General features: G+C 39.6%; 1 protein-coding gene across 1 annotated transcript in view; it reads right to left on the bottom strand.

Moving 5' to 3' along the window:
• Positions 1-25,622, bottom strand: part of si:ch211-186j3.6 (neural-cadherin) — a 334,099-nt gene that overhangs the window by 112,208 nt on the left and 196,269 nt on the right. Inside the window, exons 20-25 of the mRNA XM_053316841.1 lie at positions 25,325-25,516; positions 23,484-23,927; positions 22,921-23,251; positions 21,552-21,645; positions 16,057-16,241; positions 8,196-8,425 (exon numbers count right to left, since the gene is read on the bottom strand). Of these exons, the coding sequence (XP_053172816.1) occupies positions 8,196-8,425; positions 16,057-16,241; positions 21,552-21,645; positions 22,921-23,251; positions 23,484-23,927; positions 25,325-25,516 (1,476 nt within the window). The remainder of the gene's footprint in view (positions 1-8,195; positions 8,426-16,056; positions 16,242-21,551; positions 21,646-22,920; positions 23,252-23,483; positions 23,928-25,324; positions 25,517-25,622) is intronic.

The raw sequence follows: 25,622 nt of genomic DNA on the forward strand, positions 1-25,622 counted from the left end.
CTGCTTCATCTTCTGCACCCCTCCCCCTCATTCCCACCCCTCCCTCGCCTTCCTTTTTCTTTCCTGTCCAATAGTCCCCCCCTCCCAACCTCCTCCTCTGTCTCTCCGGCTCTCGTTCATCCTCCCGCCACGCTTCACATCTCATTCTGATCAATGTCTTCTCCAGAGAACCTGGCTGAATTCAGATGAAACGCTGCGCGCTCTACTCACAAATCACACCTGAAAGCCTGAGCTACATTACAGCGTCTATATTTCATGCATAACCTGAGACAGTTTAGAGTGGACAGAGATATATTAATCCTTTTCAATCGTTCTTTTATGGAAAGCATTTTAACTTTTTGTTCTATTGCCTGTTTTTTGATTTTAATGCCAGTAAATAATAAAAGCAAATTGCATAAGCTAGTCAATATGTCTAGTAAGATTGCTGGACAACAGCAACATTTTGCATGACAATGATCCGTGAGTCCCGGGTGGTGAGGAAGGGCCAGGCAATTATTAGAGATGTATCACATCCCCTATTTAGCATACACGAGCTGTCGCCAACTGGCAGACTGTATAGGGTGCCATCACCCTGAACCAACAAGGTCACAGATCATTTGTACCTATCAGTATTACATTGCTGAACAAACAGTGAAACAAAAATAACTGAACCTCTTTGTGAGAGGATGCACTTTGATGATATTCCATGCATAAGTCTGTGATTATGTTGAAGTGTTCTGTTGTCATTTTTATTGTTTTTGTAGTTGTCTGTCTATACATCCATCCATTTATTCATCTATATATCTGGATCAAAAAGCGTTGGTAAGAACCACTCCTATACAAGCAAGTAGTCCTCTTACAGTGTTCATTTAGGGCAGTGGTCTCCAACCCTACTCCTGGAGAGATACTGCCCTGCATGTTTTAGGTATCTCCCGGCTCTAACACATATTACACATACAAGAATTAGCTTGTTATAAAGCAGCTGAAGCTTGTCAAGACGTTTGGTAATGAGTTCATTATTAGAATCAGATGTGTTAAGAGTGGGGAACACAGAAAAACGTGCAGGGCAGTAGCTCTCCAGGAGCAGGGTTGGAGACCACTGCTTTAGGGTCTTTTCATATATGACAACATATGGAAAAAAGCTGGTTATCCAATTTTTAAATGTTACTCTTCTGATACACATATGATATGTTCTTAGCAGCTGCAGTACCATTATTGTCTTGCAGTAACCCATCTGCTTCCAGCTGGTTACCTGAGGCTGGTGCTACATGCACATTGAAATCATGACAGGAAAAAGAAAGTCCTTTTCACTCAAAGAAAAATGTAATTTGAAGCTTGTGACAAAGCTGTACCGTATTTTAAAACAATCAATAAAATTAAGTAAATAATAAAGCAGTTTCATTATTTTACACTTGTGTAATAAATATACAAATGTCAACTAGATGGCAATCTACATGAGAAATGAAGAAAAACAGAATGATTATTATAATAATCATTCTGTTGTAGCGATTAATTTGACCTGGAGAGACACAATCACTCTTTTCGCCTTTCACCTCTTTTCTTCACTGACAAAAGTCACATGAAACAAAAATAGGATGCCAGGGAAAGAAACTAAGACAGAAGTATGCTTGAACTGAACTGACCACCATGATGGTAACAGGACTCTGGACTTGTATTGTTTCTCGCCTAACAGACACACACATGCAAATAGAGGCAAATACAGGCTTGCTCATCATTCCCTCTGAGGACACCAGGTCAGCTCTCTCTCTCTCTCTCTCTCTCCCTGCTGGTGAAATGCATACAATTTGACTTTCTCTGGTTCACGCTCTCTCTCTCTCACACACACACACACACACACACACACACACACACACACACACACACACACACACACACACACACACACACACACACACACACACACACACACACACACACACACACACACATGCACAGGTCTCCTACTTCCATTCAGACTTTTGAAACGTGAAATGAGGTCTGACTGAAGCCAGCGGCCAGGGAGCGTCAGTGTGATGAAGTGAAATGTTTGGGTTTCAAAAACTCTCTACAATATACAGATGATGTGTTTTTATTTATCTATTTATTATCTTGCCCTGTCCGTTCTTGTTTGGGTAAAATATAATTTATTAGGACAATTTGACAAAGAGTTTTTTTTTTTTCTTCATTTCTTTCTATCTTACTTCTCGTGACTGGCTAAGGCATTACAGGCATAATCCACACTGTGCATTTCTGTAAGAGTCAAATTGGGTTGGATTTAAAAGGATGTTCCACACTCATGGACTATGAATAAAGTAGGAAATAACAGGGTTTTTTTTTGCCAAGGTTGGCCCAGAAATAACCGTCCAGGACAATGGCCTAAATTTAGGCCAATTCCACCGTGTCCTAAATAACAGAAATGGTTTGCAAGTATATTCTAAGTGGAGGATGATCTGTGGAACCCAGTATATATCACTGACACTAAAAAGAAGTCAAAAATGTTAACTACAGGAGGTCCATACAGACAAACTATTCAAACTGAGTCTTGGCAATATAAGTTGATCTGGGATTTGGCACATGGATTAAGCATCAATTAAGGAAAATTGGCATGGCTTAGAATTTTCTACACAAGGTAGCAACCTTTTGAAGAAGAAGGGCCTAATTGGGGCCTGAAATTCAATGGGGGTCTATATTTTTTTTATAAACCACCTTTGGAGTATCTCACAAAAATGAGACCTTCTTGATCCCTTGAAGCATAATTTTTTTTTTTGCAAGGCCATGTTTGAGCAGCAGGTTGCTGCAGAACATAGCTTGTTTGATTTGATTCAAGCAAACGCCATTGGTAGTCATCATCCTTCCAATCCACTTATTTTTAATATTACGGTTTACCATAATGATCATGCATCTGTTGACTGCATGAGCTAATAGGGCTTTTACTTTTTATTTAAGCATTTGTACATGAAAAGATTTCCCTCAAATGTGGAAGCTGGGACAGAAAAAGAACCAACTTTCTATAACATAGTTTAGGTTTATGCAACGAAGGGTTGCATTCCAATTACTTGTTAGCTCTCATCTCTTCAGACTTGATATTTTGAAGAAAGTGACACCTATAAGAGCCCATCAGTTCATTTCTCTGTAATCATGATACAGATTTCCCTCACCGTGTCACAGCACTTGATGCATTGTCACTTTCTTTTTCCAGATATACTTTGGTAACAACATGATGGATGACGAGTGGCTGCCTCAACTGATGCTTATATCCATCTGTTTGTTCATGAGCTCTTGTGTGGTACAACAAAAAGCCATCATGTGCCACAGAATAACAGGTTAATCAAAACTGTCCAATGACAGCCAAGTTACCTGGCACTGCATGTACAGCTCTTGGTCTGTTTGTAATTAGGTATTGTGCTGCATCCTGTAAATAAGCTCCAGATACAATGAAATCTAAAAGATACAGTGACACATGATTTTCTATTGTTTTGCTTTTGTACTCTAACACACTGATTTTAGAATACAACAATAGCTGTGAGTTTAAAGTGGCGACTCAGCTTTAATTAGAGAGTTTTAACATCCACATGAGACGAAACTTGCAGAAACTATAGCCCTGCATACGCAGTCACACAATTTTAAGGGACAGAAAATAATTGGAAAAGCTAACACAAAGTTACATTTATTATTTGGTTTCAGACCTGCACACAGGCACTTTTCATTGCAAGCAAATCTTCCTGGTGATGCTCTGCCTGGTCTGAACAACAGCCACCTTTACTCGTTACATGTCTGTTGGTCCTCTAAGTCTTCAGCAAGTGAGAGACACCATCATTCAAGAACATATAGCTTTTTTTGTCCAAACATACATCTAGTTTGCTTTGTCTGTATGTTTAAGATCATTGTCCCACTACACTAAAAGTCGGAGGAGTATAATTGATAGACTATAAAAGGTATGGACTAAAAAAGCTAACCAAAAAATATTGTACTAATATTGTGCAGTACTTCACTTTAAACTCAGTCATTCATTTTAAACCCTAAAACAATGAGAGACATTCAGTAAATACTTTCTGACTGCACTGTAGATGTGAACACACCCGTAGGTTCTTATTTCACAGCTGCTGTGCATAGAGTGGCTGAATCAAACTGAACAAACATTGTTTACGCCAGATTCAGTTCATCTGGACAGGTGACATCTGCTCTGACCAAAATCTGGTGGAGAACAACCAGCTGCTCCCTGGTTAGGAGAGCTGCCCTCAAAGCACTTCCGTACCTCGAGGGGGATCATTCAGACTCTGTGGTGGTACTTGAAAAGAATGGTGTACACCTGCTTCTGATCTGCTTAAAATAACTGAGGTACAAAGTGCTACAAAATACCTATACAGTAAATACTTCTACTAATGTCCAAGTACTTCCACTTCAGAGTAAACTATGTGATTTTTTTAAACTAACGGTGCTGGTTGTACCATGTCATTCTCAGTCAGGTATGTTATAGGTAGGTTGATATCTTAAATGGTAAAGTGTAAATGACAGGAAATTCAGGTGGTAAACATTAGTCAGAATCTACTGGTTAAACAGTTTAGAATACACTGGCACATTATTGTTTTAAGGGTGCAACCTTACAAACTGTAAATGGGGACCTGGGTGGCCAATATTAGTTCAAGCTGCACCAATGTAGAGCTGTCAAGAGAATTATATGGACAGCTTCTTTCAGCCTCCGCAGTTTGTCAAGCTATTATCAATACAAATAGCTCCAGTTTTGTTTGACATGATTATTTTCTTTGAAAGAAGGAAGAAAAACATGTAAAATAAGTAGGTTGTACATATTGTCTATGCTTAATGTTAAGCTATTTTATAACTGTTGTGAAAAAAGAAAACAAGTTAGTTTTAACCTCTCAAGGCAGCAATAACTACATATTTTAATCAGATTCCTTTCACGTAGAAACAAAACAAGTGTGTAATTATGCTCGCTACATGTTTGATATTTAAAATACACCCAAGCTTTTAGATTAAACAGGTGTTTATGTTAAAAACAGTGAAATGTGGTAGGTAGACCCTCAAAACACATGTTCTGTCAAATGTATTTGATATCAATAGTTTAAGTGATTGTTAAGCCTAAACATGTATGGGTCCCTGCTGCATATGCAATAGACCAGTCAGGTAGCACGCACACTTTTAATCTATTATATAGTAAAAAATCATTACAAGCATGATGGAGCTGGGGTGGGTGAGTGAATAAAGGCAGTGAGGTTTTCATAAAGGCACAATAGAAAAACAACAACAGGAGCACCAGCCCCAGTGGTGCCATATAAACTAGTGTATGTGTAATTATGTGCAATTTAAAATTCTTAACAACAATGTGTGTGTGTGTGTGTGTGTGTGTGTGTGTGTGTGTGTGTGTGTGTGTGTGTGTGTGTGTGTGTGTGTTTCCACACTGTTTCAACTGTGGAGGTATGCTGCTGCAATCAGTTAAAGCTACTGCAAGTTTTCTGCCTGGTGGTTTTATGTATGTATGTATAAGAACTCAAATTCCACTGATGTATTGATGATAATAGTGATAATAATTTGCTAAAAAAACATCATCAATAAGCCTAAGATGACTGAAGGATGCCTGGATCCTTTATATAGAGAAAAAGTTCAGCAATGGGATGGCATGGGTGTCCATGTTGCCATGGAAATGTAAATGAGGTGCACAACCTTGTACTTATAAAAAAACATCAATCAAAATGTGAAAGCTGAGTAATGCATCCTTTACAGAAAAGTTCAGGGGAAGCAATGAAGCTGATTAGCTTGGAGGTCAAGGCTGGCATGTGTCATTCACTATACAGATTGCTTGCTCTTAAAAAGGGAACCTATTATGATTTTCCTTATTTTCAGTCATATACAGTATATAATGTTACAAGTTGTTCATGTTCATATTACTGTGGCCAAAGTGTCAAATAATGAGGTAAACGTGTGTAGTAGTAATCCCTTTTTTTCTACTTTCAGCTAAAGCCGACATTGGCTTGAGATGGATTTCATAATACTGTCATCTGACCACTGCTCTACTAACATTATGGGATTTTTCCATTGTTTTTGGGGGTATTAACGCTAAGCCATGACTCAAGTCGAGTTGGCATGCTGTGAGTGTTTTCCCATTTCAGAGCAGGGCAAAGTAAAATAAGTAATTTACCAGTTGGAGATGTGCTGGTTGTATGCAGCTCTTCATCAAATATCATCATCACTGTGGCTGTTTCTCCTTATACTTTTTCTCCTTGCATTATTTCTAACTGATCTGCTGAACAAAGAGCTTCAAATATCTTGTTGTGTCGAGGAACACATTTTATTTCTTGTAAATTCTCCACAATAAATGTCTCCCATATTAATTAGCCATTCAAATGCTTTTAATATGAAGCAGTAAAGCATGAAATGTTGAGTTTGCATCAGCGGTAATTTAACACAACTCTGATATGACTCCCCCATAGCAGGCCTTTGAGAAGCTGGACAGTTAGAACAGAGTAGGCTCATTGAGAGAAGGGCCTTAAAGAGACAAGAGCTACCATTGCCTGTTAAGACAAAGAGAATCAACTAACAGACTTATGGGCCCCTTTAATGAGACATGATTCATATCTTTCTCAGCAAGTTTTGATGCTAGCTTGGCCTTGGCATCATGTCAGATACAACGGTGTGCAAAGTCCTGCAAAATAAAGGAGGGGTTGTAATTGAAAAGAAATGTAAAAAAAAAGTCGTCTGGTCAAATAACCATCAGCATGATGAACAATTCATATTTTTGATGTTTTGGGGTTGTTTTTTCTTGTATGTCCATTGGTCTGTTAGGACTGCAATGGAAGTGTAAGTTTTCAAACAAGATCAAAGCAGAGAGTCTGATTAAATGGAATGGAGAATATTTTTCCTGTGTATGTGTATGGCAGCAAAGAACAAGCACAATGTGTTGATTCTGTAGTAAAAACAGATGCAATCAATATTGTATCTGATAAATAAAGACTTGATTATCCATGTGTAGAAAACAAGTTGTCAGATTCCATGGATCATTGCATACACACATTTAAATACATACATTTTTTGCATGCAAGCTTTCACACACACTTAACCATCCAACCAGGTATCAAACAAAGATACTGGCAGTAAGAGGTGAACATTATTAACACATAGTACAATTAGAAAGTTGCTTTGTTAAGAGATGTGCAGGTATATGATACAAAACACCTGAGAAACTGGGCCCCTTTTCAACATTGGTGACCTAAATCTGCTACCAGGTGCACTGGGTCATGTAATATAGTATACTGTATGTGTGCAATAGCTTTATTGTTGAGGTATGTACACCAGTGGCTTATGATGCGCATGAAAACACTTGCCCCCACAGCCCACACATGAGTGGCGTCCTGGTGTGTGTCACCGTGTCAGGATATGCCACTGTCCTATTTCTAAGCCCCTATGTGCCTGAACAAGCAGTGGTTTTTATCATATGCACTCTCTGGATCAGTACTTCAGAGCTACTGTACCTTGACTGCTTCTTCAGGCTGTTCGTTCAGTGTGTGCTATGGCCGTCAAATGACTCAGCAAAACATGATGCGGTCAGTGAAGAAGGTTAGTGATTTTGAATAAGCTGTGAGCGATGCTGTTGAGTTCAAAAGTACAGAAAGTGCTTTGAGTTTCTGAATGACAGACAGCCTTTGTTTACAGAATTCATCGATGTCAGTAGTGTTGTTTTCTAAAAATGAGTTTCTTGTCCAGGCTGAGTCTAAAATATCTGACACACTTCTCAGTTTTATTACTGACGCAGTTGGGTTTGTGTACCATGTTGTGTGTAGAATTTTGTCTGTCAGTCCCAAATACAACAAGCAGAGATCACATTTTGACTGACATATTTGATTTGTTGTAATTTAATTCAGGCTTCAGCCAAAACATTGCCAGAGGCAAAAACTGCTGCCTGCAACCAGCAAGGGTGAGTGCAGACAGAAAGCACAGACTTGTTTGAAAGGTTCACTCTACCCCATCTGGGATTTCTCTGTAGCTTGGCTTAACCAGTGGGTTTGCAATGCATTTATACACTAGTGTGCATTCGGTTGGATTATGTTATGTAGATGATGTGAATGCCATTCACAGGCTGTGTTGCCAATCAGGCGAACACAGATCAGAACAGATCAGCAAACAGAGCAACCAGGTTGAATTTATTGTGTCATCCTTAAATGTCATTATAGATAAAAGGCTTAATGACATGAACAATGACCTACCTTTTGCTTGTGAGCAGCCAGATAGCCGTGCATTTTCTCAGGCTGGAGGAAGGAGGGGCCGTCGTGCACAGCAAAGCGAACATCCAGCATCCGCTCCTTCACATCCATTAGGCTAAAGATGTTGACATCATCAGGTGGAACGGAGAGCATCTCAGAGAGGAAGTCCACCAGCAGCTCGTAGCGGCTCCGCTGCTTCCCTCTCAGTTCAATGAACTCCTTTGCTGTGATGTCTGGAAAACACACACACACACACACATACATACACACATGATTGGAACAGTAGACTTTATAGTGTGTAGTGTCCTCATTATTTCCACCCCTGCTCAAGGATAAATCCAATTATTTTCAAACTGGGCTCAAGTGCTAAACTAAAATATAGTCCGGAACACTCAAGACTGGTGCTGTGACGATAAATTATTGAAAATGGCTTACTTTATCTGACAAAATCTTTTGTTTGGAAGGTTATTCTGTGTCTGTACTGTATATCTGTTTTCATAATGTGTGCGTGTGTGGAGGTGAAAGTTGTGGGAGTTGGATTTGAATGCCTAACTGTGCCAGTTGAAGGTAATTAAACTCTTTAAACTCTTGACAATTTGTGGTTGAATTTCTAAACATACTTAGTCAGTAAGCCCTTGAGAAATTAAAGGTACAGTGTAAGCATAGAGCTTTATGGTGTTGAGCGCAGGTAACACCCGTTTTGGGAGTGTGTATAGCCTAATACACCATGACTGTAGTTAAATGTGTAATGGAGAGTGACACTAACAGTGTAGACAACTTTAGAAACATCCTGCAGGCATTTGGTCGTAAACCAAAGACAGACTGAAATTTTGACCAGACGAAGGCAAAAGATCAAAGTTCTCAGTCAACAGAGTTAGTATAAATCATTCTATGCCTGCCTATCTAGCTCAAATGCAGGCCGCCTTTGTATTACTGCCCGCTGCCTTTGTGGAAAATAATTGTATGTGATGTTTTGACAAAATGAAAAAGATGGAACTCAATTGTGAGAACAGTGCGGCATGCACATGTCAAGTTGTAGTTCGGCAGAGGTTGCAAGCATTTTTTGATTTAATGACTATATAATTACCTTTGACAGACGAACGAATGATGAATGAAGTATACTGTACGCTGTTACTCAGACACTAATGTTAGTAGAGCAGCAAAGTCCAACCGTAACAAACACACACTGTAGTATTAAACAACTTAGACCAACTCTGAGGTAAAGAAAATAACTCCATTCTCAGTCTGTTTCACCTCTGAAACCGTGCACCCGCTCAGCATGTTGGACAGTGAGAGGCTTCTCTCCACTGCTGGAGACATGACCTTAATAACAGTGGAGCACTGCACCTCCTCCTCAGTTTGTTATTCTCATACTGGCAGGAGACTATAAGAAGCTTCCAAATGTATTAATTCATTAATTAATTAATACAGTTAACTTTTGAAAATAAAAATCCTTTGGAGCATATATCTTAATTGGCAGTTATGTGTCATATTGTATTTCAGTGGAATAAGGACACCAGTGAATGGTTTGGCACACAGTACATTGGAGCAAGACACTGAAAATAGTGCTTCCTTTTCTATTCATTCAATTGAGAATGGATTCTGAATCTAATCAGCATCCAGGTATCATGATAATCTTGTACATTGTATACATATATAGTATATTGTCCCAGGCCTATAAATGTATAAACATTCTTTTTGTCACAACCTTTACTTTGTATCTTCTTTTTCAGTTTGGTATACAATTTAAATCTCTATGGACAATTTTGTTTGTTAAATCATGTTTTTTTCCCACTTAAAACAGCACTCTAAAAGTGCCTTTTGCCATCTTTGTCTAAAAGTAATCCAAGGAAACCCTGATTAATGAGTGTACCAAATCCATTTCACATAAAATCACAAATGTCAACTTCATAGTGGCTCTAGAGGAAAAGTCAGGTGATCACCAAGGTCATTAAGATTCATAGTGTGAGAACCATGAATGTCTGTACAAACCGTAGAGTGAAGAGATATTTCAGTGGATATCTAGCACCATAAAAAGGTAGAAACTTTCTTTGAGCTGATGGTGGAGTTCTCTGTGAAGGTGAATGCCCGGCACAAGACACCAATATTCAGCCGTAACACGTTCTCCACAATAGGAAAATCAGACTATACCCAAGGTAAGAGAAGACCAAAGGCCATAATCAAGAAAAGATCAAGTCTGAGCCATGATGAAGGCCAAGAATGAAAGCAGAAACACATACATAGTTTGCTCAATAACACCACTTGAACCAAATGTATAGAATACCAGATCATACCATACATACCGTAAAGAACAAATTGCTGTATTTGGCCGGTTTTTCTTCCAACAATACATGTAAAAAACAACTCTGCGACTCAAAACTAGCACCTCAAGATCACCGAAGATGAATCTTGTGTACCCTCCTCAACTGTGAGTTATACTATGATGTTATAAAAAGAGGAACACCACGTTGCTCACTGTTTTCCACACAGAACATAATGACAGTTGTCATGGTAGCTAATATTAAAATAATTATGATATCTGAACTGCAAATGGCACGAAGAGGTTCAAAAATGCAAGACTCATGCCTCTGTGAACTTCCAGCTCATTGTCAAGGTTGTAAGAGGGGCTCTGGTAGAGCTAGGTCTGGCCCCAGCACCCCCATCACCTCCACCCCAAAACTGTTTGATGCCATAAAGTCCTAACGTTCCACATTATCTTGCCCATTATTCTAATTTGAAGGAACTAGGCACAAGTGGAGGTTTTGCATAGCCTTTACCTTTTAAATCACAGTATGAAATGAATAGTCCTTAATAGAGAGAGATTGTACTCTGATGGATAAATAACCACAGATGGATAAATGTTTTTAGATATTTTTCTTTAACTGAAACACAGCAACATCAAAGGACTTTAGATATTAAAGATGGTTCCTAGACTAGAATAGGCTGCACTGGGGTTTAGTCACACATAAACAAAGAGGCACATTTGCACAACACTACACAGCGTTGTGGTCGATACTCCTCAGCATGTCTGAGAGGGAAAAAAAAAATGAGTGGGAGGAGTGAGAAATGGAGGGAGCTTTTCATCCTCTATTGGGCCTTTAGTAATGATCTACTTTTGGTGTGATGACAGTCTCCGACTCGGTTCAATACTGTGATCTACATGAGTGTTTAATGTTAATTTTAAATGTGCTACTTGGAAGAATATAATCCTTTGTGAAATATTTGACTATCACAAGACAGATCAACAGGGAGGATCCTGTTCAAACCATGAGTGTAAAACATTTTATGGTTAAGTATTCAGTCTGGTAATTCTGCTGCCTGACCTGCCAATGTTTGCTTCATGCATTGTTGTATGTTGTGAGTAGATTCACAAAGATCCTTGGAAAAACTGAAAAAGTCAAGGCAGGGCCTTGTAAGCTAATGGTTAGCAATGGGAAAAAGAAGAGAAAAACATAGCCTTGGATTTAGGTTCAGCCTGTATGAGTCTTAAAATTACAGGTTGGCTCTGGATTTCTGTTTCAGGCCTATGCAGACCTTCTTCGATACAGGTCCACTTTCTGCTTGCACATAGTCAAAATGGATTTTAAAGTACAGTTACAGTAAAGCTAACACAAGGGTTCAGCAGCCTCAGTTACCCAGATCAACTGGGCTATATATTCCCTTACTGTGTTTCTGCAGACATTATTTCCTTTCTGAGCTGTGGTAGAAAGAAAGTAAAACATATAGGGAATTGAACGCTAAAAAGACTAACTTTGGAAAATACACAAGGACAAGGACTTTAGATTTCATCACCCATTTTTACATTGGAATCACATTAGGGAGGGTTCTAGGGTCTAGGGATTATAGCCCAGCATCGCCACTAAGAAACACATACAAAGACCAAACATTGTTTTACTGTACATACAGGAATATGAGATTGTTTTAAGACAGACTTGAAAACAGGTGAACCTTAGTAGCGATCCCAATCTACTAGAATTCTAATACGTGAGTCTGAACTTGAGTCCAAATCCCAGTGAGCCCTGTTAGGGGATCAAGGACTAAAAAATGTCTTCATAATCAACATTCAGTGACTGGAACTGGTTCTCACAGGGAACACACACACACATATACATATATGTGTGTGTGTGTGTATATATATATAAAAAGGGGTGAGCAGGGTGATTAGGTTTGTGAGTGCGTAGGAAGACAGAGCCTAGGCATTAAGAGACAAGACAGGGGGCTCAGAATGGGCTCAGCGGATACAGCGTGAGGGATCGAGGCTAATGTCAGCTCCCATCAGTCAGTCCAGCGGGAGAAACAAGGACACAGGCAGACAGAGAGACATTCAGCAGGGGTGGGGGCTGGGAGAGAGGGTAGTAACTCCTAACGCAGAGTGGCAGCCTTTGCACCTGGCTTTGATCCAACCTCACAATTCACTACCGCTTTCTCCTTCCCAGAGGCTTTGTTGGAGTTGGGTGTCGAGGCGCGCTCTGGCCTGTAGGCTCATGATTTCACACGACTAAATGAAGAAAGGGGATCTAAATATCTTACTCATGTAGTGGTATGAAATAGCTGCTACAAAAAAGGGAGAGGACACACACTTGTATGGTCTTTCCACTGTTTCTTGATGAAAGCCTTGGCTGAGAGCTTTCTTAAAGATGTTCTTTATAGCAAGCCAAGCAACTGAGAATGTTCTTAAGTAACACTGCCATAATGTATGAATTGAATTATATTATTCTGAGTTGTGTTTATAGGTTTCTTTACAGAATCTACAGAAACCTTTGGCACTGAGCTGAGACATTCCTCTCTCCTAGTACACAATATACTGTATTTAATGTAGATGATGTCTAACATAAATACTCCAATTCATCATTTTAGCTTCAGATACGATGTGATGAATTGTGGAGAACCAGTAAACACATCGATGTGATGCTATGTTGTCAACTAATTTTCAATCAGAACCTGAAATAACCCTCAATTATTAAAGAAAAGGTTAGAGAAATGCACAGAGGGTTAACATCAGTGTAATCGCACTACAGCAACAGATTCGGGGGAGTTTTAGTCTAGCTCAGAACAAAGAGCGCCAGCAACCATTGACAGAAATGATTTGAGGAAAATAACTGTAAATAATCATAATTTTCAGCGTGGTGCTAATCAAAAACTACCAAACATTTACTGGCTCCAGCTTCTTTAATCTGTTGTTTTTGCTTCTTTCTCTGTTCATATTTTACTCTAGATTTAAAACTGGTCCAACAAATCAAGAAATTTAAGAATGTCCTTTTGTGCTCTGTGAACATTATACAACTTAAATGATTAATTGAAAAATATATATAATATATTATCAAAGATAAAATGATATAGTAAAGGGGTATTCTACCAGTTCAGCATTGTATTTCCATAAAGTGGGTGACTTGCTACAGACCATTAAAAATAATGGTTAAAATCAATGCATTTACCTTGCAGATAGATATAGATATAGAAAGTAGGGAATGGGTTTTATTGGCATTTCTTGTACTATTTGCATTTCAGATTCTTTAATGGAGTATCAGGAGAACAGGCATATGAATTGCAAGCAATAGGAACAGTAACAAGGGTGATTTGATTGTCAGATCTGTTAGGCGGGTGAAGGAAATCTCAGGTGTCTCACATATAATCCCTCCAGTGGCAAACTAAGATATTTTCCCAATTTCTGTGTATTGATCCTACAATGCACATACCTCAGAGGAAGAGACAGATGTGGAAAGAGAGATAATATTTAGGTAATATCTCAGTCCAGTGTACCTTTCTTTAAAGGGCAATCTCTTGGCAGGGACAGTGATAAAGTCCACATCAGTTTATCATATAACACAAAATATATCAACCTACTGTACGCAGTGTGCTGTATGATGTGTGTGTACTCATCATGTGCTTCTGATTGAGCTTTCCCCACTGTGCTGTGTATTTCACACTAAGCTAGTGTTATGTGGACATTTCAAGGACTTTCTGTTTACCACACTTTTTACCTTTCCATCAATATTGAGAAAGAGAGAAAGAGAAAGAGAGAGTGAGCGAGGGAGGGAGAATTAATCTCGGCGAGGCAGATTTAACTAGTGCTTTCTTTGTGCATCCTTATTGCATTCCACATTTGTTCTTGAAATGGGATTTAGAATGTCAAGGAGGGTGTAAGTAATGCTATAAGTAGAATATTTTCATAATCCCCGAGACTGAGAATCAATGGACTGTTTACTCCAAAGCTCCACAAGGAAAAATAAAATCCTGGAAATGGCGTTTGTACATATCCTCCGCACACACACATGCGCGCACACACATGCACACATACGCACGCACACACACACACACACACACACCACTGTTTGTTTTGGTAGCTTGCCTACACCTCAGGATGATCTCAAAGTCATTAATCCTTGATAGTGCATTTTCTTTTTGAAACCTCTAACTTACAATTTGTGTGCATTTGTTCATCGTTGAACTGCAGGTTAAAAGCATATGAGTGATTCTGACACTGCATTCACAGTGGTGGCTGACACAGTGCTCTTTAGCTCTCTATGTAAGTCCCTCAGTAACCTACTTCAGGGCCGATTAAATCAATACATTCTGAAGCTAACAGCCTTTTGAAGTGACCCCCCCACAAAACTGACCATATTATTATCAATGAAACCGATGAAAAAAATACAGGTTTCAATCACATTAAAAAAAAAAATATATATATATATATATATATATAGCATAATTGAGAGTAGTTTAATTGAGCAATTCTTTCATTTCTCATCTTAAAAACACATTGTTCTGCTCTACATTTAGCGCATGGGCTCATTTCCTTTACGCACATATTGAAATGTGAGCACCAGCTGTTCTACACCATACCATCTCTGGGTTTGGTGCACATTAATTTACCTCAGCGCTGTTTTCAGAATGAGGAGAAAATCCTTTTATCTACTTATATGAGGCTTGACTCTCGCCTTTCCATCCCCTTCCCCTCTTCATTTCTCTCTCTTTACTCCCTTCCCCATCTTTAGAGTGCACCCTCTGGCCTCCCGCTCTGCTTCTATTTCAATATCTGTGAAATCATAAAAATCCGTCAGCCATGTCCCATTTCTCTATAGCGAATTTAATTCTGAGCAGACAGCCGATGTGTTGTACATCAGGTAATGATGGATGCTGCTCAACATGTGAGGAGAATGTGCTGGCTGAGCAAAAAACCTCTCGACTAATTATTTTTGCCGGCATAAGTAATGGAATGAAAAAAAAAGCCTTTTTCTATGTGTGTGCCGACGACTACTGAGATCCCATGAGTCAGGAGAGAGGGATTAATAATGGGTGTAATCTTTCGCTAAGGAAACATCTTTAACTGAGAGTGTGACAGCCCTTTGAAACACTGCAAACAACTAGAGCAAACAGTAATCAGCACTCATTAATTTTCTACGACTGGAGCCAAGTCTGCAAATAATGACCATGTTCTCAACACTTCCTTGTCAGCAGGGAAGAAGATGGGCACGGTTTTAATATTTAGGCAACTGGTTTTTAATCAGCTTATACACAGTTGGTGTCCTACCTATTGCTGTGGTAACAGGAGTGCCTTGAGCTGTCAATCGCAAGGAAAGCAACAAGTGTGGGTGCAAGTGATGAGTGTTGAAATGGTGAAAACTGGTTTAATAATGTTTGGAAGGCCACAAGTAAATGGGTATGAATGTCAAATGTAAAATGGATAAAAGAAAAATATCCACAAGGACAGTTCTTTGTGGACTTGCATGTATCAATAGTTTTCCTAATTACAGTTTTCATGAAGAGAAAGGTCAGTCTCAGAGTAAGATGTCACACTCCAGAACCGATGATGACATGGCATGACTCAAACTTTGCAGCGATGTTTGAGTAGATTCAGTCTCACCTGCCAGACGGAGGGAGCCAGAGTTATAGATGGCCTCGTCTCGTAGCTCCCTGACGTGCACAGTGACGGTAGAGACAGCATCTGGCCAGACTCCATCTGAGACACGGACCTGGAACTGGTAAGTACCCGGTGGAGCGTTCTCCTTGATGATTAGGAAGCCTGTTCTCTTGTTGAGGATAAAGTAACTGAGAGAAAAAAATGACACACACACACACACACACACACGCACACACACACACACACAAGCACCAAAACAGTTTAAAAGCTGCTCATTTTGTAGATATTGTGAGAGAAATCTTGTTGGGTCATTTGCCACACTTTTTTTGTTTTAGATAACAGTATCTTTTTCACAGAAGTGGAGCCCACTGAATAGGCTTAACGTGTAATCATCTCTTAAAAGTCAACCAGGGATGAGTCTACAAAAAAACAGTTTTCATAAAAAACTGTGTTCTTATGTGTGTGTGAGGCTGGTTCATAATGCAACCGGGCTGCAAGAAGACCCTAACCCTGTTGTTTTTGCCAACATCCCATTTTCACTACATGCATGCAGTTAGCTGTGTGCGCCAGCCTGAGCTATTTGCAAACCACTTGGAATCAGAGCTGCTGAATCTATAGAACTCACCCCTGGCATGGCACTGATTAGTCATTAGGCTATTATTGACATCTCAGTGAGTCTTCAGAGACCAGTTATTTTGGTTGTTTGCCCATCAAATGTCGGCATGGTAACCAGCTAAATGAAAAGAAATGTTTCTTTAGGCAGCATGCTCATTGTTTAGAAGGGCACAGTCATCCATTAGGTTGCTCCTCTTGGGTAGCAACTAACTTTACCCATAGTTCTAATTTGGGTGTCCAGTGTTGGCATCACAGCAGTAGACGATGTACTGTGGTGGAGGCCTCTAACTCCACTACTCTACAAACTCCACTAGGGGCTGATGTGAAAATGCCGGGACAGGTACATGTGGGGCTCATATAAGTTGGACTGTCGAAGGCTGACTGGCTGAGTTTGCACTATGCAAATTTGTAATATGAGGCACAGCTAGGATGAGAAGTGAAACCCATAAAGTCCCGTTTGAGGGCTCTGCCTGTGCTCATAGAACTGGGGATTATGATATAATCATCATTTAACATCAGCCCATACCTTTGACATTACATCCATATTGGATAATTTCACACCTCAAGATTTACATCCAATGCCAAGGTTAAGTGCCTGTGCAGGAAGTGGTAGGCCAAGCACAGAAAGTAAGGGTAAGGAGGTTGGGTTATTGGATGATCACCATAACCAACTGTTAGTAGTCTAACCCTAACCATACTTATTTACATAACTACACACATAACCACAATCTTCCCCCTAAATTTAACCATTCTATAGTTGCAGTGCTCAGATACTGTAAAAAGCGATTTTTTTTATAACTTGTGCATTAGACATAAAACAATGTTGGCATTAAAAGGTAATCTGAGATTTTACAGATCTAACCAAGTGATTGGCTTTTCTGCAAATAAAGCTGCTAAATACAGCTGCAACTCTTTATTATATGATGAATTATGTGTTTCGTGGAAAATAACCATTTTGAATTGTAACAAAACCATTTTGCCAACAGATTGCATTCCCTAAAAGTCTAATATTTGTAATTGCAGATATGAATTAGATGTTTCCTCAAGATGAGGTATAAAGTATGTACACCTCTTTACATGCAGGTGTATCCAATATTTATTTTAAATGATTACTCGATGTGCTGAAAACTTTTATGAACAACAGTATATATGATAGTGACGCAGCAGTGACTGTGTGAGTTATGTGATATGAAGGCTCAACACCTTGTCCTCATCTGGTTGCCTGCAGGACCCAGTTCAGCTGTCCAAACTGAAGACAAACTGATACAAATACTCCTTCATCCCCCTAAAGCAATATATTTTACTCTAAGTTTGAGTGTTTACTCTGTTTCCTGCTGTAAACCAATTGCCCCCTGGGACAATAATAGAAAGTGAGCAGAGACGATGCATTAGGGATCGGGAAGGCAGGGGGGAAAAAATGAAACTGACTAATAGGAACAAAGACGTGAGGAAGCAATTTCACTTGGTCCTTGTCTCCATGCTCCTCTTGTACAGTAAATGAGCTCATTCAAGTTTAATTAGAGAGGAAATCCAAGGCAGAACCTTGGCAAATCAAATCAAACCACTTGTAGAGCCAAGGGCCACACTAACTCATTTTACAGCACATGCTGTGGTGTGCAGATTACGTCTTAGGTCTGACACTTAATTCTGTGTTTCACATCACTGAAAGACAATTTTGAATCTTTAGCAGAACTACACATACTACAATGCACCCCACCCCCCCACACACACTTTGTCCATCCCAGCTTGCTGATGCCTGCTTTTATAGACATTTATGTCAAATGTTCATTCCAGTTTTAGTAGGACGCTTGCAATTAAACTATCCTACATGATGCACTGATGAGCAAAATCAAAATGTAAATGTCCTCTCTGCATGTCTGTATTGCATATATTCTAAGTTAAATTGGTTAAATAAACTAACCAATTTAACTTAGAATATATGCAATACAGACATGACAGATTGGCTAAAATGGATTGACTACTGTTAGTATGCTTTTTATAACTATCCTCCACACATACAGGATACAGTATGCTCAGTGCTTAGAGAAGGCCCTAAGATCAAAAGGTCTCTAAACTTGATGGAGAGGGCGCCAGAAAGCCAGGACAAATATACTTAGAGAGGCCCTTGATCATATATTGTGTGAGGTACCCCCTTTATGTTATGGACAATAGTGGTCATGCCAGGAATCCTTTATAAGATGCCCCTTTCTGCTTGTTCGTTGTCATTTGCACTGCATGTAGTGGTATGACCCAGGCTCAAATTAAACGTGCATTGAAGAAAGCTCATTTGTATCGTCTCATCATTAGGTACTCCAGGAGCACCGCAGAGAAGCATCCTCACAGCTACAATATATACTACTGTGGTCGATTGGTTGCACTAAAATGAAAATATATAAAGCAGACCAGGATTGAGCTGTGACAGGCTCCCCTTTGCGAAAAGTCAGTACCACAATGAATGAATATCACAATGTGATGAAACAACGTGTTCTGAACTCAACTTAGGTTTGAAACACCAAGAGATGAGAGCTGTCATGAAATGGTAATGCCTCATATTACACCCAGTCCTCTGTACAGGCTGAACTTTGACTTTGAGAGAGAAGTGAGAAAAGTTTGTCATTTTGACTTGGGTTCACTTGGGGAGATGAAGACGAAGGTGTCGTGGGATGCTAGATATTCACTTTTATGTGATTTTTGGGGGGACGTGTTAGTCTGTGTGTCTGTGTGCGTGTGTGTGTGTGTGTGTGTGGGTACAAAATGTATCTGCTCATTGCCACGTTCGGCAGAGGAATCTCTCAAGGGAAGCATTTTCAGAGAGAAGCCACAACCTTCAGGTACAGAATTTCCAATAACTTCTCACAAACACATCAACATGGAAGGAAGAACGTGAGAAGGATGTAAGAGGAATGAGGAACCAGCCTGAGGAGAGAAATGAGACAAGATGGAGAGATAATGGAGAAAAAGATGAAAGGATAAAATAGGGTGGAAAAAGGCAGCATAACAAGGAGAGATGGGAGTCAATTTAAAAAATATGTAAAATAGGAAATAAAACAAATCACTGAAGGAATAACAAAAGGGTAAAGAAGGAGATAAAAAAGGGACTGGACCAGAAGATGAGATTAGAATGGATATAAAAGTTTTGACAGATGAGAAGTAAAACAGCAGGTGGAGGTGTGTGAACATGTTAGAGAATTAGTCCGATTTAATGAGGCTGTTTGGTGAAGGAAGTTGTAGCTTAATCAATACAACCACGGAGGAGGCTTGGTTACTAGGTGCTGATCACAGTGCAGAGAAGAAAATAGGCCTACTATTATCAAGTCATACTAAATTCATGCAAAAAAAATACAAAAAAGGGAATTGGGAGCCAGCAAAAAAAAAATTAAGAAATGGCACCAGTTTGAATCCTGTAATATTTAAGGGATTTCATTAGTCGCCTTCCATATGAGTCTTGAGAAACATCATCCAATCTCAGAAACAGCACCCCTGAGAGATATTTCACTCAGGGGTGCTGTTTCTTTGCATTACTTTGATGTTTCAATCAATCACAACAACACATCATATGATATAGATGCAGCGTGTTACCAGGTTGGCTGGAAAGTGCTGGCTCAAGGGAATGAAAGACATGTGTAATGATTGCTTTCGGATTATCTCGAGTATGATCATTCACGAGCGCAAACAACCCAAACACAAACAGTGTTTTTATTGACTTCTATCACAGAAGCCTCCTTTTTTCTCTCCACCTCCTACTGTGCTCTGTGAATCTGTCTGGGAAAATGAGCAGAAACATTTATTTAAGTAAAAAAATACATATTGAGTGTAGTTGTTGGTACATCTAAAATACACTGAAACCGTGTAATAATAGAAAATACAGCTTCACTGACACACTCAAAAGAGTTGTGTAGTGTATGAGGCCAAAAATCATATGATTTGACTATTACTGGATAGCTTGTTTCTTGGAAAAGGCAGATGTTTAACAATCACTGGCACTCACTGTCTATTGTTGAATACACAGTTTGATTAGTTTCAATAAGAAAACACGGACACATACATGTCAATTTAAGCTATCTGGGCAAAACCAATATACAAAGATGGCTTTAGATAAGTTTATGTTTTAGGCTGACAGAATTATTGTATTTTTCATACCTAGAAAAAAGTGATTCATGTGTTTATTTCATCTTGTTTGAACTACTGCAATTCTCTGTACTCTGCGCCAGAAGACGATTTTCACATTTCCAAATAATTCAAAATGCTGCTCCTCGAGTCTTGGCTAACTCTAGAAAAAGGAATCATGTTTCACCAATGCTCGCTTCTCTCCGTTGGTTGCCAGTGAGTTTTAGAATTGATTTTAAGATTTTAATGATAATGTTCAAGGTCTTACAGGGTCAGGCTTGTAGCTACATTATAGATTTGCTGGTGCCCTATGAGCATCAGCTGCCTGAGATCTTCAGACAACAATCTTGTTGTTTCTCCGACCCATCTTCTTGCTACGGGGGACCGGGGCCTTTTCAGTCCAGGCCCCTAAGTTGTGGAACTTGCTCCCTGAAAATCTCAGGTAAGCAGAATCGGTTTCATCTATTAAATCACTTTTATCCAAAGGCTTTCTTATAGTTCTTTTTTTACTAAATATATTCCTTTTTTAGTTGTTTTGAATGCTATATTTTATGTCTATTTCATGGTTTTGTCTATTGTTGGTTTTACTCTTTTATGATATGATCTTTTATAGAAAGCACTTTGTAACGTTATTTTGAAAAGTGCCAATTAAATAAAGTTATTATTATAACCATTATTAAATATAAATATTGCCATTTTAAAGATATTCGACTGCCCAAGCTCTAAAAGGTGAGGGATCCAGCATGACTGGTTCATGAGGAGCTATAATTGTTTACCTTGGTACGTGACCTTCAAAGACATATGTCTTGTTGTCCCAGTCATCAGGATCAGGAGAGTAGACCTTTCCAAGAACTGTGGTTGGCATACGTCCTTGTGAGAAAACACATCAATTCAACAGTTTAACAAACACAAAGTAAACTATTATTTCAAGTGGTAGTGTATGTACGGTATGTGATTCATACAGCAGTACAGCACATCTCGGAAAAATCTGAGTGCTTTGTATTGATTTCATTCGTATTGAGGAGAAGTTTCAGGCTATTGTTTCTCTGCATGTGTATCTCCATGTAGTGAAGTGTGTGCTGCATGTGTTGATGTTACACCATGTGTCAAGGGAAAAAAACCTTGAAAAATATCTCCAATACAGACAAACCGCAGCAGCAAAGACTATATGGACTATATATATGTATATATATATAAACTAAAGCCATGAATGTACATGTCTTAGGCTTCACTCCGTCTCCTTTCAACAGAAAGAGGACAAGTGACATTGCAGGTGGATGGCATACGGAGAATGCTGTGCGAATACGCAATAATTATAATCATGTAGAAAGACTGTTATTGCTATCACTCTCTCCCCTTCAACTTCTCCCACTGAACCATGTGGGAATTATTCTGAGGGTACCCTTGAAAATTTTAAAGGCAGACCTTGACATTTTGGATTTTACCCAAGAACTTCTGAGGAAAAAGTTCTCTGAAACAACTTGTTAGAATTCATGAATTTCAATGGAAAATACAGATAATGCCCTGCTATTTTCCATTTAATTCAGGTGCAAGTATATGGACAAATTATACTTTGCAACAAACAGCAGAAAAGTAACAAGAGCATTTTATTATCTGGGAGGCACAAGGGATCTTAAACTTGCAGATTTTGTGTGACACAGAATTCGAGTAAACTACTGAAATCCTGAGCCCAGACACTTTAATGTGCTGTTTGTTCTTGAGCCTTGTGCCCAACATGCAACAGACTGTGGGAAAATAAACATTATAGCTGTGATTAATTGAATGTCAGATCCAGCAATGGCCTGCCTTTGTGACAATTTGAATAGCACCACGGGAGCCATTCTGACCAGACAATGATCATGCGGACAGTGATTAGGTGATGAGTAGGAGGGGGTTGAGGCAGAGGTGAAAAACACAATCTAAATGGTTGGGGTGCGCGCGTTAATTACTGCATACTGATTAATTTAATTTGTTGGCAGTTCGAGCTTCAGCCTGGTTGTGTCTGTGTATCATCTCTTTGTAGAGACAGACAACTACTGTTAAGAGCTTTTAAACAGATAATAATAACAATGGCTGTCTGTGCTGGTGAGATTCATGTACCTGTGTTTCAAGACCACATCCTAAAGACAAAGATGATCCTCTTACCTCGGTGACTGTTGATGAAAATCTTTTTCTCCCCCGCTATATGCGCATGGTCATTTTGGTCGCCGATGGTTACCGTCAGGGTGCTGGTCACAGTTTTGGCTGGACGGCCGCTGTCGCTCATGATGATGGGAATGAGAAACTCTTTTTGGCGCTCGCGGTCAAACGTCCTCAAAGCTGTCAGTGTCGCCGTGCCGTTCAGGTTGTCCTGGAGATAGAAATCATTGCTATGGCGATATTCCGGGGAGACAGTGAAACGGAAAGGTGGTCCATTTTCTGGGGAGTCCTGGTCCACAGCCCGGATGAGGGTTGATGTTTGGTTCAACCTTACTACCTAAACACGGAGGGAGAGTATGAGGTTTTTAAATCTGATTTCATCATCCTTATCACCATGAATCAATTCATTGAGGCAGTTTTTTTTTCTTTTTCTTTTTTTTACATCTGACCAGTACATTTCCAACTAATGCAACATCTACTTTGCTTCTTTCTTACCCTCTTTCCAAAAAGTCATATCATTATATCAGCATGATACATGTTAACTTGATATCAAACCCAGTCTGGCCTACCTGTGGTCCAGCCACATTCTCAAAGACAATTGGGGAGTACGCCGCCTCAAACTCTGGCCCGTTATCATTCACATCCAATAGAGGCAGCTGGACTGTGGCACTGCCTGTTAGAGGTGGGACGCCATGATCGGTTGCAATGACAACCAGGTGATGCTGGGATATCCTTTCGCGATCCAGAGGCCGGGCCACAGAGAGTACACCGGACTGGTCAATGGTGAACAATCCCTCGGGATCGGAATCCTCTAACAAGCTGTAAGTGATGTCGCGGTTCTGGCCTGAGTCAGAGTCACTGGCCACCAAACGTGCCACGCTGGTTCCCACGGTGATGTCTTCAGGCAGCGGGGCGAGGGATAGGAAGTGCGGGATGAAGACGGGAGCATGGTCATTGTAATCGTCCACCTCCACCACACAGTGCAGGAGGCTGGAAAAGTCCAAGTCTTCAACCTGGAACATGAACCACATACAGTCTGAAAAAGGCTTACACGTACAGTATAGGCGATAGGGGTGTAAATCACAAGCATTGGGAGCTGCGGATGTGCGCATCTACCATACAATTTTTTCACATCCTATAAAAAAAAAACGAAAGAACATTAACTCACTATTTTTTGTAAACTGCGGTGAGAGTGTAGTGGAGGAAAAAAACGAGACGACAAAAGACAAGCAGCAGCACATTTCAGTCTTTCTGTGTGGCTGAGTTTACAGTAACGTTATGTCCGAAGCATCTGATGATAGATTCGTCTCCATAATCCGGCTAGGGACATGTTGCTGCTGCAGTAGCAGTGAAACTTGTCACTCTTTTAGAGATGTGGTTTTTAGTTTTTGTGGGAAAAAAACGGTCACAGACTTTTTTCTGGCCGTTGCCATGGCGCTGCTGGCATTTTGTTTGGAGGTGTGCGCGCCCGGGCGGACAAAGATTTATGATCGATGACGATGTATTGTTACACCCTTAATAGGCAAGATTGTATGTGAAGATATCCATCTTTTTCAGTCAAAAACGAGGTGGGCTTGCTTCCAGGGCACTCTGCAATAATTGTGATGCTGCAGATGAATGGTATTTGCCAAAACTGAGATGTCATGTCATGGATGTGTTCAACATGAGAAAGCAAAAAACACAACTTATAAAAAAAAAAAAAAAAAGAGCCGATGACAACTAGCATTTACAGAAATGATCAGTCAGTATATTGGATCTGTTGTACCTTAGTAATAAAGCAATATCAGACCATCCACATTTGTGTGCTTAAGTATGCTGTTGTGAAGTTTTATCCCAGGGTTTATAGAATTTCAAGCGACTAACTCTCACTGCCACTGATATGAAAAGCTGCCTTGTGGAGCTTTAAAACCACAGTTTCTGTTTGACTTGCTTTATGATATTCTTGTCACCTTGAAATTCTTCATCTTAGCGTTTCAGGTTAGTTTTATTGTATTTGAGAGCACTAAAGAAAAGAAGAAAACAAAACTTCAACACTGAGATTATTGCTTATGAAGATTCCAAACATAATTTAGTTTTTTTTTTTTTTTTTTTTTTTTTTTTTTCATCAGTTTCAACAATGCTTGTACCCAAAGTCTAAATGCTGAGCCAAAATCAGTTTCTTTTTCCTTTTTTTTGCACTTTCACATCAGGCACCACAGCACCATTCATCTTTTGGTTTCTGTCAGTCTTGACTCTGTATCCCCTTCACACATGCTGCATACCCTTCACTGAGAGTTCCCTTTACACAGGAGTGAAATTAAAGCTCCATGAATTACAGAGAGAGACAGGATACAGAAGTTGAATCAAAGTCATCTTCTGAAGTTCACGGCCATGTGTTTGAGGGGGGGCTTTTGGAATAGTTTCCACATACCTTCAGTGTGAGATTGAACCTCTGCTCGCTGTGTCGTTCATAGTCCAGACGTTTTTTAAGCCTCAGGGTGCCTCGCTGCTCCTGCTTGTGACTGACCATGTAGAACTTCTGCTCTTGGTCTCCAGCCACAACACTAAAGGTCAGCTGGGCATTTTCCCCAGTGTCTTTGTCCTCTGCAGTGAGCTCCAGCACCTTAGAACAAGAAACACATCATGTGAACACAGAATATTAGTTTCATCTTACAGGAATGGTTGTGTTTAGACAATATTCTGGTACAATTTGAGCACAAACTTAACAT

Source organism: Scomber japonicus, chromosome 1, assembly GCF_027409825.1.
Source record: "Scomber japonicus isolate fScoJap1 chromosome 1, fScoJap1.pri, whole genome shotgun sequence".
In the NCBI taxonomy this organism is placed as follows: domain Eukaryota; kingdom Metazoa; phylum Chordata; class Actinopteri; order Scombriformes; family Scombridae; genus Scomber; species Scomber japonicus.